We start from the raw sequence: 13,790 nt of genomic DNA on the forward strand, positions 1-13,790 counted from the left end.
AACATCATACTTCCAAAATCTTAGGAAGCAGTCATCATCATGAATCAAGTCGACAATCTACTAGCAAATCCTTTTTATTCCTTGTCATACGAAGGGGAATAAGGAAGGGAAAATATAGATAAAATGTATTGGTGCTCATCGGCCAATGGATATAAAGAGTACTCAACATGTTGGAAATCCCAAATTCAACAATGAGTCGTTTGGAAGTAATCAGTGGCTAACTGCAAGCATTGCAAAGCAACCACTAACTTTAGGCTGCTATTCAATGGAGTGGCTGTGTGTTTTTTTTTCTCCAGTTTCCACCATAAATCCAAGAGAACGCCAGACTTTGAAGACGAAGTTTGATGACAAAATTTCACCACAATGACCTCCGCGCCATCTTCACAAGGTGAGTCCAAAAATGTCTGGTATGCTGCTGCCTAAATTATATAATATGCAAGGGAGATATGTATACTGTAGCTAAGAAAGTAATACTGTCATGCCCTGACCGTAGAGATCTTTTAATTCTCTATGTTTGGTTGGTCAGGGTGTGACTCGGGTGGGAAACTCTATATTCTGTGTTTCTATGTTTTCGCCGGGTATGGTTCTCAATCAGGGACAGCTGTCTATCGTTGTCTCTGATTGGGAATCATACTTAGGCAGCCTTTTTTACTTTTGTCTTTTGTGGGTAGTTGTCTTTGTTAGTGGCCTGTATAGCCATAGTAAGCTTCACGTTCGTTTTTGTTGTTTTTTGTTTTGTTGGCGACATTTATAATAAAGGAAAATGTACGCACACCACACTGCACCTTGGTCCGGTCATTTCCGTGACGACGATCGTGACAGAACTACCCACCACAAACGGACCAAGCGGCGTGGCCGGGAGGAGCAGACAGAATGGACATGGGAAGACATTCTGGAAGGAAAGGGATAGTGGACGTGGGAGGACATCCTGGCATGAAAGGATCACCTGCCATGGAAGCAGGTGGAAGCAGCGAGGAAGGCGGAGGCAGCTAGTAAAGCGGCCCAGCGTTACACAGGGTCACGGCTAGCACGGAAGCCCGAGAAGCAGCTCCAATAAGAAAAATTGGAGGGGGCACACGGGGAGATTGGGGGAGTCAGGGTTTAGATCTGAGCCAACTCCCCGTGCTTACTGTGGAGAGAGTGGTACTGGTCAGGCACCGTGTTATGCGGTGAAGCGCACGGTGTCTCCAGTGCGCGTTCACAGCCCGGTGCGCTACATTCCAGCTCCCCGCATTTGACGGGCTAGAGTGGACATCCAGCCAGGACAGATGGGGTCGGCTTAGCGCCCCTGGCCTCCAGCGCGTCTCTTTGGCCCAGGATATCGTGCCCCGGCTCTGCGCACTGTGTCTCACACAGCCCAGTGGTGCGTCTACACAGCCCAGTGCGTCCTGTGCTAGCGCCCCGCATTTGCCGGGTGAAAGTAACCATCCAGCCAGGACGGGTTGTGACGGCTCTACACTTGAGACCTCCAGTACGCCTCCACTGCCCAGTGTATTCGGTGCCTGCTCCACGCATCAGGCTTCCAGTATCATCTCCCCAGTCCGGTGAGACCTGTCCGATTCCACAAACCAGGCCAACAGTATGTCTCCCCAGCCTGGTAAGCCCTGTGGCAGCTCCACGCACCAGGCTTCCCATACGTCTCCCCAGTCCGGCTCCACGTTCAAAGCCTCCAGTGATAATCCATGGCACAAAGCCTCCAGTGATGATCCATAGCACGAAGCTTCCAGTGATGATCCATGGCACGGAGCCTCCAGTGATGATACATGGCCCGGAGCCTGTAGTGATGATCCATGGCATGGAGCCTCCAGTGATAATCCACGGCACAAAGCCCCCAGTGATGATACATGGCACAAAGCCTCCAGTGATGATACATGGCACAAAGCCTCCAGTGATGATCCATGGCACGGAGCCTCCAGTGATGATACATGGCCCGGAGCCTGTAGTGATGATCCATGGCACAAAGCCTCCAGCGTTGATCCCCAGTCCGGAGCCTCTGACGACGGTCCCCAGTCCGGAGCCTCTGACGACGGTCCCCAGTTCGGAGCCTCAGTCCGAGGGTCCCCAGTCCGTTGCAAACTTTGACAGTTGTTCTGATAGTAGTGGTGGCGCTTGGCTTGCACATGTAAATTCAGCACACACAACATTCTATAATAGAATTGTGTTCCGTGACATGTCAAATTAAAAGCTTATTTATTGCATCACATAGTGTTATATGACGTATCTTTTGTAACATGCAATGTTCAATGTGCCTCACCCTAATAATTTGGTCTGTTTTCACCTCTTAATTTTGCCTACTGTTCTAACTTGGTGGTGCACATATGGCCTATACCCTGTTTTAGAGAAATGTAATCATCGAATATGATCTTATATCATCGAACAAGATTTACATGCTAAAATCGCCACTGAAGACCCCTGCTGTATCCTGCAGGCCAGGGCAGCGACTTCACAGTGGTCAGGTCAATTTATGTGTGACTTATGACTTCCTCACTCCCAACTGCTAATTCCTTTTACAAATTTACCACGGGAGTCCCTCCAGTGTGCATAGCGCATGCTGTGTGTGTGTGTGTGTGTGTGTGTGTGTGTGTGTGTGTGTGTGTGTGTGTGTGTGTGTGTGTGTGTGTGTGTGTGTGTGTGTGTGTGTGTGTGTGTGTGTGTGTGTGTGTGTGTGTGTGTGCGCGTGCGTGCGTGCGTGCGTGCGTGCGTGCGTGCGTGCGTGCGTGCGTGCGTGCGTGCGTGCGTGCGTGCGTGCGTGCGTGCGTGCGTGCGTGCGTGCGTGTGTGTGTGTGTGTGGTGTGTGTGGTGTATGTGTGTGTGTGCCTTTCCTTCTTTTAGAGGTGAAAACAACAAATCGGACACTCCATGCTGTTCATATGGACTGGGCATTTTTGTAAGTTTGAAAAAACATTGTACATTTTTGTTTTTGGCAAGGGATGCTGCTGTAGATTTTAATGAATGAGTTGAAGGGTTTTGGTGGAAAGCTTTGCAATTCAAAAGTGAAATAGCTGTAGGGAGACCCATAAGTTCCTAAGGCATGTATCCTGACCAAACATTCAGGTGACTAGACAGGAAATAGAAACAGTGAAATGGAGCATCCATCTGTAATGTGTCTATAAATATGTTCTGTACCACTTCTTCCACAGGGATGCTAATGGTGTCTCATTGCAACAACAAAAAACACACCACCAGACAAGTGAATGTGCTCGTCCTCAAGCATTCGAGTTCTCTGGGCAATTTGTTCTTAACTGACTTGCCTAGTTAAATAAAGGTAAAATAAATACATGTTGGTTTCAAAAAGGCCTGACATAAATACAGCAGTGTGATAGGGAGAATGTCAGGAAGGGACCTATTATTCTGTGCCATTTTGTTCCAGAGTTGGCCTGTACGACGCCTGGACCCAGTCTGCCGCATTCTCGTTTCCCAGGATATCCGACTCACGGCCACTGCTCCGACTAAAAGACAAATATTTCACTCCTGAGGCGCACACTACTTCCTGATATAGGATGCACTTGCTTGTCTCTTTGTGACCTTAAACACTAATAAAGGGCCTATAATGTAACTGGAGTCCAGAGGTTTGGAGTCCGCCCGCCCAGGGCATTGTCATAGTGACAGCTCGTTCCCACTCTCAGGGAAAATAAACAGAGGGTCGTTTGTCTCTGACAAAATGAACAACAATAAGGAAGAGTCTGGATTATTTGGATAGGACTGGATAGTTCATTTAGCCAACATGTTGAAATGATATACACAAATGTTTTGATATTAAATGGGATGGATTAATTTATTGCTCACAGATTGTTATAAAGTCTAAAATAATTGTAAATATTAAATAGACCGTTTAGGGCTGAATCATTAATGATACAAGCAATCAAATACAGGGTATTAACAGGTGCAGCTCTCAGTGCTCTTCAAAAGTAATGGATTTACACAGTAGATCCAAGGTCTGTATTGCACATTCTGTAAGACATCCATTTGTTTTGCACTCATTTTGGTTGTGGCTAAAGGGGACGTCCTTGTTGGACCCCAAGAAAAGAAAACGCATCTGTTGCCATGAAGCAGTTAACTTTGTTTAAAGAAGGCAGCTCACAGGTTACTAAGGCCAGCCTTGTATTAGGAGGGCTTGAGATTGTGGCTGTTGCTGTTGTTTTCATTGTGTGCTGGGGACTTGGACAAGAACAATAATGCATGTAATGCTGATTTTGGAACGACTCCACACAACCTTTCCCAGGCTGGGCAGCCTTGGGAACCACTGATACCATGGCACACCGGGGCTGTGGCTGAGGCATGGTGCTGGGGTTGGGGTTGGGTATGGGGCCGGGCCCCCATTGCATGGCACAGGGGCAGAGGCTGGGGTATGTTTGGGATGACAAGAATCCTTCCTTCTGCATGGGAATGGAGGACGCACGCTCACTCTCTCTTTCTCATACAAACACACTCTCTCTCACACACACACACACACACACACACACACACACACACACACACACACACACACACACACACACACACACACACACACACACACACACACACACACTGTACACACAGTACATTATGCCCTTGCACACGTCGCCCAATGCTGAACCAGCCTCATGCTCAGACTATTCTAAGAGGTGACACAAGACATACTGTTTCAAGATGCCGTCAAGGAGACTCAACGACGGCAGCCATTTTCTGACTAATGTTTTCAATTCATGTCCTGCATCTTTAGCAGTGGCTCTTGTTTTCTATCTACCAAGGATGGAACATGAAAACAAACAGATAAAGGAGGAGGAAATTTTATCCTCCTTTTGGCAAATTAAATGTTCAACAGCTTACACTGTTTTAGATGATCTGGAGGACATGTGAAATTAATTCTCGAATACTTTGCCACATTTGTTGCAAATTATAATATCAAAACTGCCTTTGAAATCCCTTTCAAGGGTTTTGAGACCCAATATTGTTATTGTTGTCATTAGCTGGTCAGCTTGATCACAGCTAGTCATTAAACATGTTAAAGGAATACATTTACAGTAACACACTGGTTTAAAATGCAGATATCTCTCATCATGGGAGGGATTGGTAGGGCAAGTCCCAGTAGGACTAAATGTTCTATTAACTCTATTCCCTAGGTCACACCTGAAAGAGCTTGTGCACGGCACTGGAGTATGTGAGGGTGTTGAAAGGTAAATTTGACTGATTTTAAGCAAGAGGTGGGTATGGAAGAGGGAGTTGGGGGGAATACAGACCAGCCTCTCAGACCCCGAAGGTGGTGTGTGTGTGTCAGACCCAGGAAGTGGGGGGGGGGGGTAGAGACCAGCCTATCAGACCCAGGAAGTGGGGGGGGTTAGAGAGCAGCTTCTCAGACCCAGGAGGTCAGACCCAGGGGGGGAGTAGAGACCAGCCTCTCAGACCCAGGAAGTGGGGGGGAGTAAAGACCAGCCTCTCAGACCCAGGAAGTGGGGGGAGTAGAGATCAGCCTCTCAGACCCAGGAGGTGGGGGGAAGTAGACCCAGGAGAGACCAGCCTCTCAGACCCAGGATGTGGGGGTGAGTAGAGACCAGCTTCTCAGACCCAGGAGGGGGGGGGTAGTAGAGACCAGCCTCTCAGACCCAGGAAGTGGGGGGAGTAGAGACCAGCCTCTTAGACCCAGGAGGTGGGGGGGGTAGAGACCAGCCTCTCAGAACCAGGAAGTGGGGGAGTAGTGACCAGCCTCTCAGACCCAGGAGGTGGGGGGGGAGTAGAGACCATCCTCTCAGACCCAGGAAGTGGGGGAGTAGAGACCAGCTTCTCAGACCCAGGAGGTGTGGGGGGAGTAGAGACCAGCCTCTCAGACCCAGGAAGTGGGGGGAGTAGAAACCAGCCTCTCAGACCCAGGAGGTGGGGGGAGTAGAGACCATCCTCTCAGACCCAGGAAGTGGGGGGAGTAGAGACCAGCCTCTTAGACCCAGGAGGTGGGGGGGGAGTAGAGACCAGCCTCTCAGACCCAGGAGGTGGGGGGAGTAGAGACCAGCCGCTCAGACCCAGGAGGTGGGGGGGAGTAGAGACTAGCCTCTCAGACCCAGGAAGTGGGGGGAGTAGAGACCCAGCCTCTCAGACCCAGGAAGTGGGGGAGGGGGAGTAGAAACCAGCCTCTTAGACCCAGGAAGTGGGGGGAGTAGTGACCAGCTTCTCAGACCCAGGAGGTGGGGGGGGGAGTAGAGACCATCCTCTCAGACCCAGGAAGTGGGGGGAGTAGAGACCAGCTTCTCAGACCCAGGAGGTGGGGGGGAGTAGAGACCAGCCTCTCAGACCCAGGAAGTGGGGGAGTAGAAACCAGCCTCTCAGACCCAGGAGGTGGGGGGGAGTAGAGACCATTCTCTCAGACCCAGGAAGTGGGGGGAGTAGAGACCAGCCTCTTAGACCCAGGAGGTGGGGGGGAGTAGAAACCAGCCTCTCAGACCCAGGAAGTGGGGGGAGTAGAAACCAGCCTCTCAGACCCAGGAGGTGGGAGAGAGTAGAGACCAGCCTCTCAGACCCAGGATGTGGGGGGAGTAGAGACCAGCCTCTCAGACCTAGGAAGTGGGGGAGGGGGAGTAGAGACTAGCCTCTTAGACCCAGGAGGTGGGGGGGAGTAGAGACCATCCTCTCGGACCCAGGAAGTGGGGGAAGTAGAAACCAGCCTCTCAGACCCAGGATGTGGGGGGAGTAGAGACCAGCCTCTCAGACCTAGGAAGTGGGGGAGGGGGAGTAGAGACCATTCTCTCAGACCCAGGAAGTGGGGGGAGTAGAGACCAGCCTCTTAGACCCAGGAGGTGGGGGGAGTAGAGACCAGCCTCTCAGACCCAGGAGGTGGGGGAGAGTAGAGACCAGCCTCTCAGACCCAGGAAGTGAGGGGAGTAGAAACCAGCCTCTCAGACCCAGGAAGTGGGGAGAGTAGAGACCAGCCTCTCAGACCCAGGATGTGGGGGAGTAGAGACCAGCCTCTCAGACCTAGGAAGTGCCTCTCAGGGGGAGGTGGGGGAGTAGAGACTAGCCTCTTAGACCCAGGAGGTGGGGGGGAGTAGAGACCATCCTCTCGGACCCAGGAAGTGGGGGAAGTAGAAACCAGCCTCTCAGTCCCAGGAAGTGTGGGGAGTAGAGACCAGCCTCTCAGACCCAGGAGGTGGGGGGGGAGTAGAGACCAGCCTCTCAGACCCAGGAAGTGGGGGGAGTAGAAACCAGCCTCTCGGACCCAGGAGGTGGGGGGAGTAGAGACCATCCTCTCAGACCCAGGAAGTGGGGGGAGTAGAGACCAGCCTCTTAGACCCAGGAGGTGGGGCGGGGATTAGAGACCAGCCTCTCAGATCCAGGAAGTGGGGGGGGAGTAGAGACCAGCCTCTCAGACCCAGGAAGTGGGGGAGGGGGAGTAGAGACCAGCCTCTCAGACCCAGGAAGTGGGGGGAGTAGTGACCAGCCTCTCAGACCCAGGAGGTGGGGGGGAGTAGAGACCAGCCTCTCAGACCCAGGAAGTGGGGGGAGTAGAAACCAGCCTCTCAGACCCAGGAGGTGGGGAGAGTAGAGACCAGCCTCTCAGACCCAGGATGTGGGGGGAGTAGAGACCAGCCTCTCAGACCCAGGAAGTGGGGGTGGGGGAGTAGAGACCCGCCTCTTAGACCCAGGAGGTGGGGGGAGTAGAGACCAGCCTCTCAGACCCAGGAGGTGGGGGAGAGTAGAGACCAGCCTCTCGGACCCAGGAAGTGGGGGAAGTAGAAACCAGCCTCTCAGACGCAGGAAGTGTGGGGGAGTAGAGACCATCCTCTCAGACCCAGGAAGTGGGGGGAGTAGAGACCTGCCTCTTAGACCCAGGAGGTGGGGGGGGATTAGAGACCAGCCTCTCAGATCCAGGAAGTGGGGGGGAGTAGAGACCAGCTTCTCAGACCCAGGATGTGGGGGGGAGTAGAGACCAGCCTCTCAGACCCAGGAAGTGGGGGGAGTAGAAACCAGCCTCTTAGACCCAGGAAGTGGGGGAGGGGGAGTAGGGCCCAGCCTCGTAGTTATTTATGAACTGTTTTCACAAACAGGATTTTTATTAAAATACCTCCTCGCTGTTGAAACAAAGTTGTGAAAAAGAAATGAACGTGTGAAAGGTCAAAAGTTGTCCTGGCCCATTATGGAAGCAGTGCATTTCTAAGCTTTTATATCATGTTAGTTCAATTGGGCAAACAACAAACACAAACAATGTGAAGAATCGGGTTACGAGCAGTGGTGTCGGCAATGGGGTCGACGCTTGGCTAGCGGTAACCTCCCTGTCATACCAGCCCAGCCTGTGTTCCTGGCTGCCTCTCACACGGCGATTGGGTTTCACTGCAGTGCGGTGAGCTGTGGGAACGAGTCATCACACTGGCAAGCTGCCTGGGAGACTGTGCTACCCTCCACCAGGGGTAAGGCACATGACAGGGGGGGGGGCACCAAACAATGCACTATCTTCACTGTTTTACCCAGGAATCGAGCTACAGCTGGAGCCTCCAACTGGCAGGGGACCCAGTTCATATGTGCCCCCTCTCTCTCTCTGTGTGTGTGTGTGTGTGTGTGTGTGTGTGTGTGTGTGTGTGTGTGTGTGTGTGTGTGTGTGTGTGTGTGTGTGTGTGTGTATGTGTTCCTCTTAATTGCCTTGTGGTGAGCTACTCCTCTCACAGGAACTGCGATGTGTTTAAAACCAGAAGCAGCATTTGTCTTTGGTTTAATATTTCCTTTCTTTTGGATCCTCAGTTATAATTACCTTTTTTCTGTGTTTTTATTTGATATTTTTCCCAATTTCTTTACTTCAGTTCCAAACAGCACTCCCTATCTATTGCAAATCTACTTTGGGTCCAAGGCTGTGTTTGCACAAGCAGCCAAATTCTGATATTTTTTCCACTAATTGGTGTTTTGACCAATCAAATCCGATCTTTTCACCTCAGATCTTTTTCAGAGCTGACCGGATTGCTAATTAGTGAAAAAAAAGATGAGAGACGCAGCCATAGTGGCACATCTCTAAGCATATTATTCAGATGTGTGAAAATATATTTTACCAAGGCTCACATCAGATGTTCTTGGCACCTCTATGTCTCCATCTACTCTTTTTATAGTCCTTTATGTTTAGTAGACATTCTCAGTTGAAGACCAGGTGTAGACTCTTGACATTCTCCATGCAAGTCCATGTCATACAGTACACACTACACACTCCTTCCCCTCCCTAGGGGCAGATTAGGATTGCTTGTGGTCAGGATGTTCAGTTCTACCATTTTCAATTTTCCTTAGATGATCTAACTTCTCTTAAACACACCCTCCCTTTGACAGCCATTTCATAATAGGCTAATGTGATAAAATATGAAAATGTATTTCTTCAGGTTATTCTGGCAAACTATTCCAACTATTCAACACATAATTCAAAAGTATATCACTAAATCTCTGCATACTGCACTCTAAATTCCTCTGTAAACTGGTCATCTCTGTATACCCACGTTTTGTGCTTCTACCATGTTGTGCTGCTGCCATGTTGTGTTGCTACCCTATTGTTGTCATGTTGTGTTGAGACCATGCTGTGTTGTCATGTGTTGCTGCCATGCTATGTTGTTGTCTTAGGTCTCTCTTTATGTAGTGTTGTGGTGTCTCTTTTGTCATCATGTGTGTTTTGTCCTATATTTTCAATCCCCGCCCCCCTCCCCACAGGACGCCTTTGCCTTTTGGTAGGCCTTCATTGTAAATAACAATTTGTTCTTAACCGACTTGCCTAGTTAAATAAAGGTTAAATAAATCAAATACAAATATCAGACGGTGAATGATGTTGAATAAAGTTCTGGGGGGAAATAAAAAAGTAGTAATAGTATATAATATGTCCTTGTCCCTATGTCCACTGCTGCTGGAAATACTCACTTCGCCAAAAAAAAACGGAAAAAAAAGTTGTCCTAGCTGTGTAAAATGTATTTGGAGGCATGGACATTTGCAGGAAGGGTTGCGCAGAGGGATGCTTTTCTAACTGAAGATGAGAAAAAAATCTATAGATTTATCAATGATTATATATTTTAGATTTTGATAATCTTTTCTTATTATCTACATTTGCTTTCTTTTTTCAAGTTCAGGTAACGGTTTGGCTACTATAATTGACTATTATCTGCCACACATATATGTTTTGTCATGGTTGAAGCAGTGTTATATGTCCTGTGTATGTTCTGTCACATTCCGAGTTCGTGTAAACAGTTCCTCACGCTTTTCGCGGCTCGCGGGTGTCTTAAACAGTACTAAAACGGTGCAGTCAATTATCTAGCGAACTTGGTCCAGCTTTGGAGCATAAACCTCTCTCTCCTCATTGCTCAGTGGCTCGGGGCGTGTTTTTTCTGATGTGGGTGTTCCCAAGCAGGACGTTGGCAGCTACGCTCCCCTGCATCTGTGAGGTGAGGCTCCAAGGGCTCGTTGGGAAAGCTGTACAAAGGGAATTGTACACGCACCAGTCAAGTCTACCTGGACGCGCACCCATCCACGGAACGTTAGTAGAGACAGCCGAGTGTATCACCATGAAGAGGCCTTGTGAGGATAGTACTTCTGACAGCGACATGGATGAAACTATTGATGTCGGCAGTGAGAATAATTATTCTGGGTGAGTTCTTAAAGATGGAGATGTGGGGTAAATGTTGGGTAGATACAGAATGTCATTGGTCTTTTTTTCCGCGTGTGCACCAGGCAAAACGGAGGAAACTTTTAACTTGAGTAAAGTTTGTCAAATGTGCATGTCAAAAAAGTTTCACTCTGGTGTGAACTTGTAGGTGACAAGTGCAAATCATCACCTTTATGTGTGGTTCATGATCGATGCAGGAACATTTTGGAGAATTCTCTTTAAGGTATTATACATAGAGTGTTAGTGCAGGCTACATTAGTGTTATCAAAATATGCATTGATGCATAAATTACACAATGTAAACTGTGTGGTTTTGGATACTTGCTCATCCATAACAAAAATAAAACATTCTGTTGAGTAAAATGAACATATATCTTATGTTTGTCCCGTGCAGGCACAGCAATGGATCATTTATTAGATGTGGCTCCCCAACAACAACAACCCAAGTTATGGCAAGAAAAAAACGAAGAGGGGTAATTATTTGTTTATTTGTTTATTATCATCATTGTTATTATGTGTAACTTATTATTTAATAATGAAGATTCGTTTATAGTTTATTAATTCGACTTTTAAAAACGAACACAGAGACGTAAAAGTACATGAGTAAAATCATGGCGGATAACACACACTAAAGTCTGGGACTTATTTACATTGTTGTCCTCTTGTTCCATTGTAGTTATCTTTATTGTGTATTACTTATTATTTAAACATGTATTTAATTATTGTTGCGTTATTGTTAAAATTATTATTATTAGGCCTTGTATTGTTATATTTCAAAGTATGCAATAAAATATGTATCTATTGTAGATCATTGAGAAGCGAAGGAGGGATCGAATCAATAATAGTTTATCAGAGTTACGTCGACTTGTCCCAACTGCATTTGAAAAACAAGTGGGTTGAAATTAAATGGAACTTCCTCAAAAGTTTCATTTTCATCAAAACATTTAAAACATTTTGTGGATATTTTTTCATTGAAAGTTAGGAGAGTTCTAAGACTCATACATCCTGTTGCTCCTTGCAGGGTTCAGCCAAATTAGAGAAGGCAGAAATATTGCAGATGACAGTGGATCACCTAAAGATGCTGCAGGCCACTGGCGGTAAAGGTAAGGAGTTAATTGGCTGCTTCTCTCTGCCTTACTGTGTAGTGAAATCTGAGTGAGCAGTCCCCTTTGACAAGTGGAAATCAAAGCTAATGGTAGGTTTGAACTCGTGGAAAAGTGCTGATGGGACTAAAGGAGCACTTGACCCTTGGATTGTGTTTGCTTTCATAAATCCGTGGTAGGGAGGAAGGCTGCATTCACAGGTTGCCCTGTCAGGGGTTTGTTTGGGGTTTTCGGCAAGTGTAAAAACAGGTGAGACAAAACGAACATATAAACATCCCAGCACAATCCCACAGTGTTAAGGTTATGCCTGAAAGCACAGACGGAGCCCTGATGGTCAGCCTCGGAGACCAGCATGTATCCATCCCTCTCCATTTAGTAATCACTCCCATCAGTAGCTGGTGGCTACATTACAGATCATTAGAGACACCGGCAGTATTTATAGGTGTTTGTCATTCATAATTTCAATATCCCTCCTTTGTGTCTGTCGGTTTGTCTGTCTCTATAGGGTATTTTGATGCCCACTCCCTGGCCATGGACTTCATGAGTGTGGGCTTCAGGGAGTGTCTGACAGAGGTGGCCAGATACCTGAGCTCTGTGGAGGGATTAGACAGTAGCGACCCCCTGCGTGTGCGCCTGGTCTCCCACCTCAGCACCTGCGCCTCCCAGAGGGAGGCGGCTGCCATGACCTCATCTATGGCACACCACCAGCAGGCGCTCCACCCTCACCACTGGGCCGCCGCCTTCCACCCCTTCCCCACCACCTTCCTCCAGCAGAATGGACTGCCCTCCTCAGACAGTGCTGCCAGCAGACTGTCTGTGGAGGTGCCCCAGCGTGGCTCGGCCCTCCTAACGGCAACCTTCTCCCATACCGATTCCTCTCACAGGGCGCCCTCTAATGGCAGCGTGGCGCCCTGCGTCCCCCCGCTCTCCACCTCCCTCCTGTCGCTCTCGGCTACTGTTCACGCTGCGGCCGCTGCTGCCGCGGCCCAGACTTTCCCCCTGTCATTCCCTGGAGGATTCCCCATCTTCACACCTCACAGTGTGAGCAGCACATCGTCTATGGTAGCTTCAGCTGTGAGCCCCTCCATATCCACCACATCCACCTCACAGCAGAGCAGAGACAGAGAGAGCAGCAGCAGCAAACCATATAGACCTTGGGGAACAGAAGTAGGAGCCTTTTAAGTATTTGACTTTTCAAAGGTCTCATGGTGACTAGAGGACTTCCAAACATTGAAGATAAAGGAACAATACTGTTTTATTAACTATAGCTTGGATTTTTTGGTGTTCATGGACTTTTATTCCACCAGCTTATTTAATTTCTGATTGTGTGCAGATTCATAGCAAATGCAAGTTATCTTATGGGAGCGGGAGCGACGATAATGAAATTCACTTAAAATGTACTAATGATTTATTTTTATTGAATAACAACACTCAAATTGGACCTATCTGGCTTCTGTCTTTTTCTCCATTTTCAGTGTCAGTTTGTTTTCATAATTTTCTTAACACTGTCACTAGACCATTTGCTTCCCCAAAATTGGCTATATAATTCATATTATTATGACTATTATTTTCTGAATATGTGAAATAGAAACAAAATTCCTTAAAATATCCAGCATAAGTTTTGTTTTGCTCTGACCTCTGACCTCAACTCAGTTGATTCTCTTGGTGGGGAAATAATGTGATAAACACTCACAAAGCACCCACTGGACTCAGACATCAGTTCAATGTCTACTTTTGATGTACATTTGGTTGAGTTGTCAACCAAAAATGTTACCATGTCATTGGATTTAGGTTAAAAGTTGTGTGAAAAATATACAAAATTCCCTTACGTTGATTACTTTTTCAAATCTAATCAGTTCTCTACTTTGATTCAACGTCATGACAGTGGGCAGTGTCTTTAGGAGTTGTTCTAATCAGTCAGATGAAGAACCAAAGGGTTTGGAGATAATCAGTCAACGAATGAATCGAAGCAGAGTGTTTCTAATCTCATACATTCATTTTGTAAATATGAGATGAACTACAAGCTATATTGAAGATAGAAGAATACATATTTGATGGTGCACTTCAATTTGCTGCTGGAAAGAAGTGACAGGCGCGTTT

The 13,790-nt window shown here is 47.7% G+C and overlaps 1 protein-coding gene across 1 annotated transcript; it reads left to right on the forward strand.

The window, feature by feature from the left end:
- Positions 1 to 10,325: 10,325 nt before the first annotated feature.
- On the forward strand, positions 10,326 to 13,131 carry LOC135506017 (hairy/enhancer-of-split related with YRPW motif protein 2). The gene is made up of 5 exons (XM_064925350.1): positions 10,326 to 10,570; positions 10,982 to 11,060; positions 11,395 to 11,478; positions 11,609 to 11,690; positions 12,196 to 13,131. Exons 1-5 carry the CDS (start codon positions 10,488 to 10,490, stop codon positions 12,870 to 12,872), a joined length of 1,005 nt encoding a protein of 334 aa, XP_064781422.1. The 5' UTR covers positions 10,326 to 10,487; the 3' UTR covers positions 12,873 to 13,131.
- Positions 13,132 to 13,790: the final 659 nt, after the last annotated feature.

This window comes from Oncorhynchus masou, chromosome 19 (genome assembly GCF_036934945.1).
Source record: "Oncorhynchus masou masou isolate Uvic2021 chromosome 19, UVic_Omas_1.1, whole genome shotgun sequence".
NCBI classification, from domain to species: Eukaryota; Metazoa; Chordata; class Actinopteri; order Salmoniformes; family Salmonidae; genus Oncorhynchus; species Oncorhynchus masou.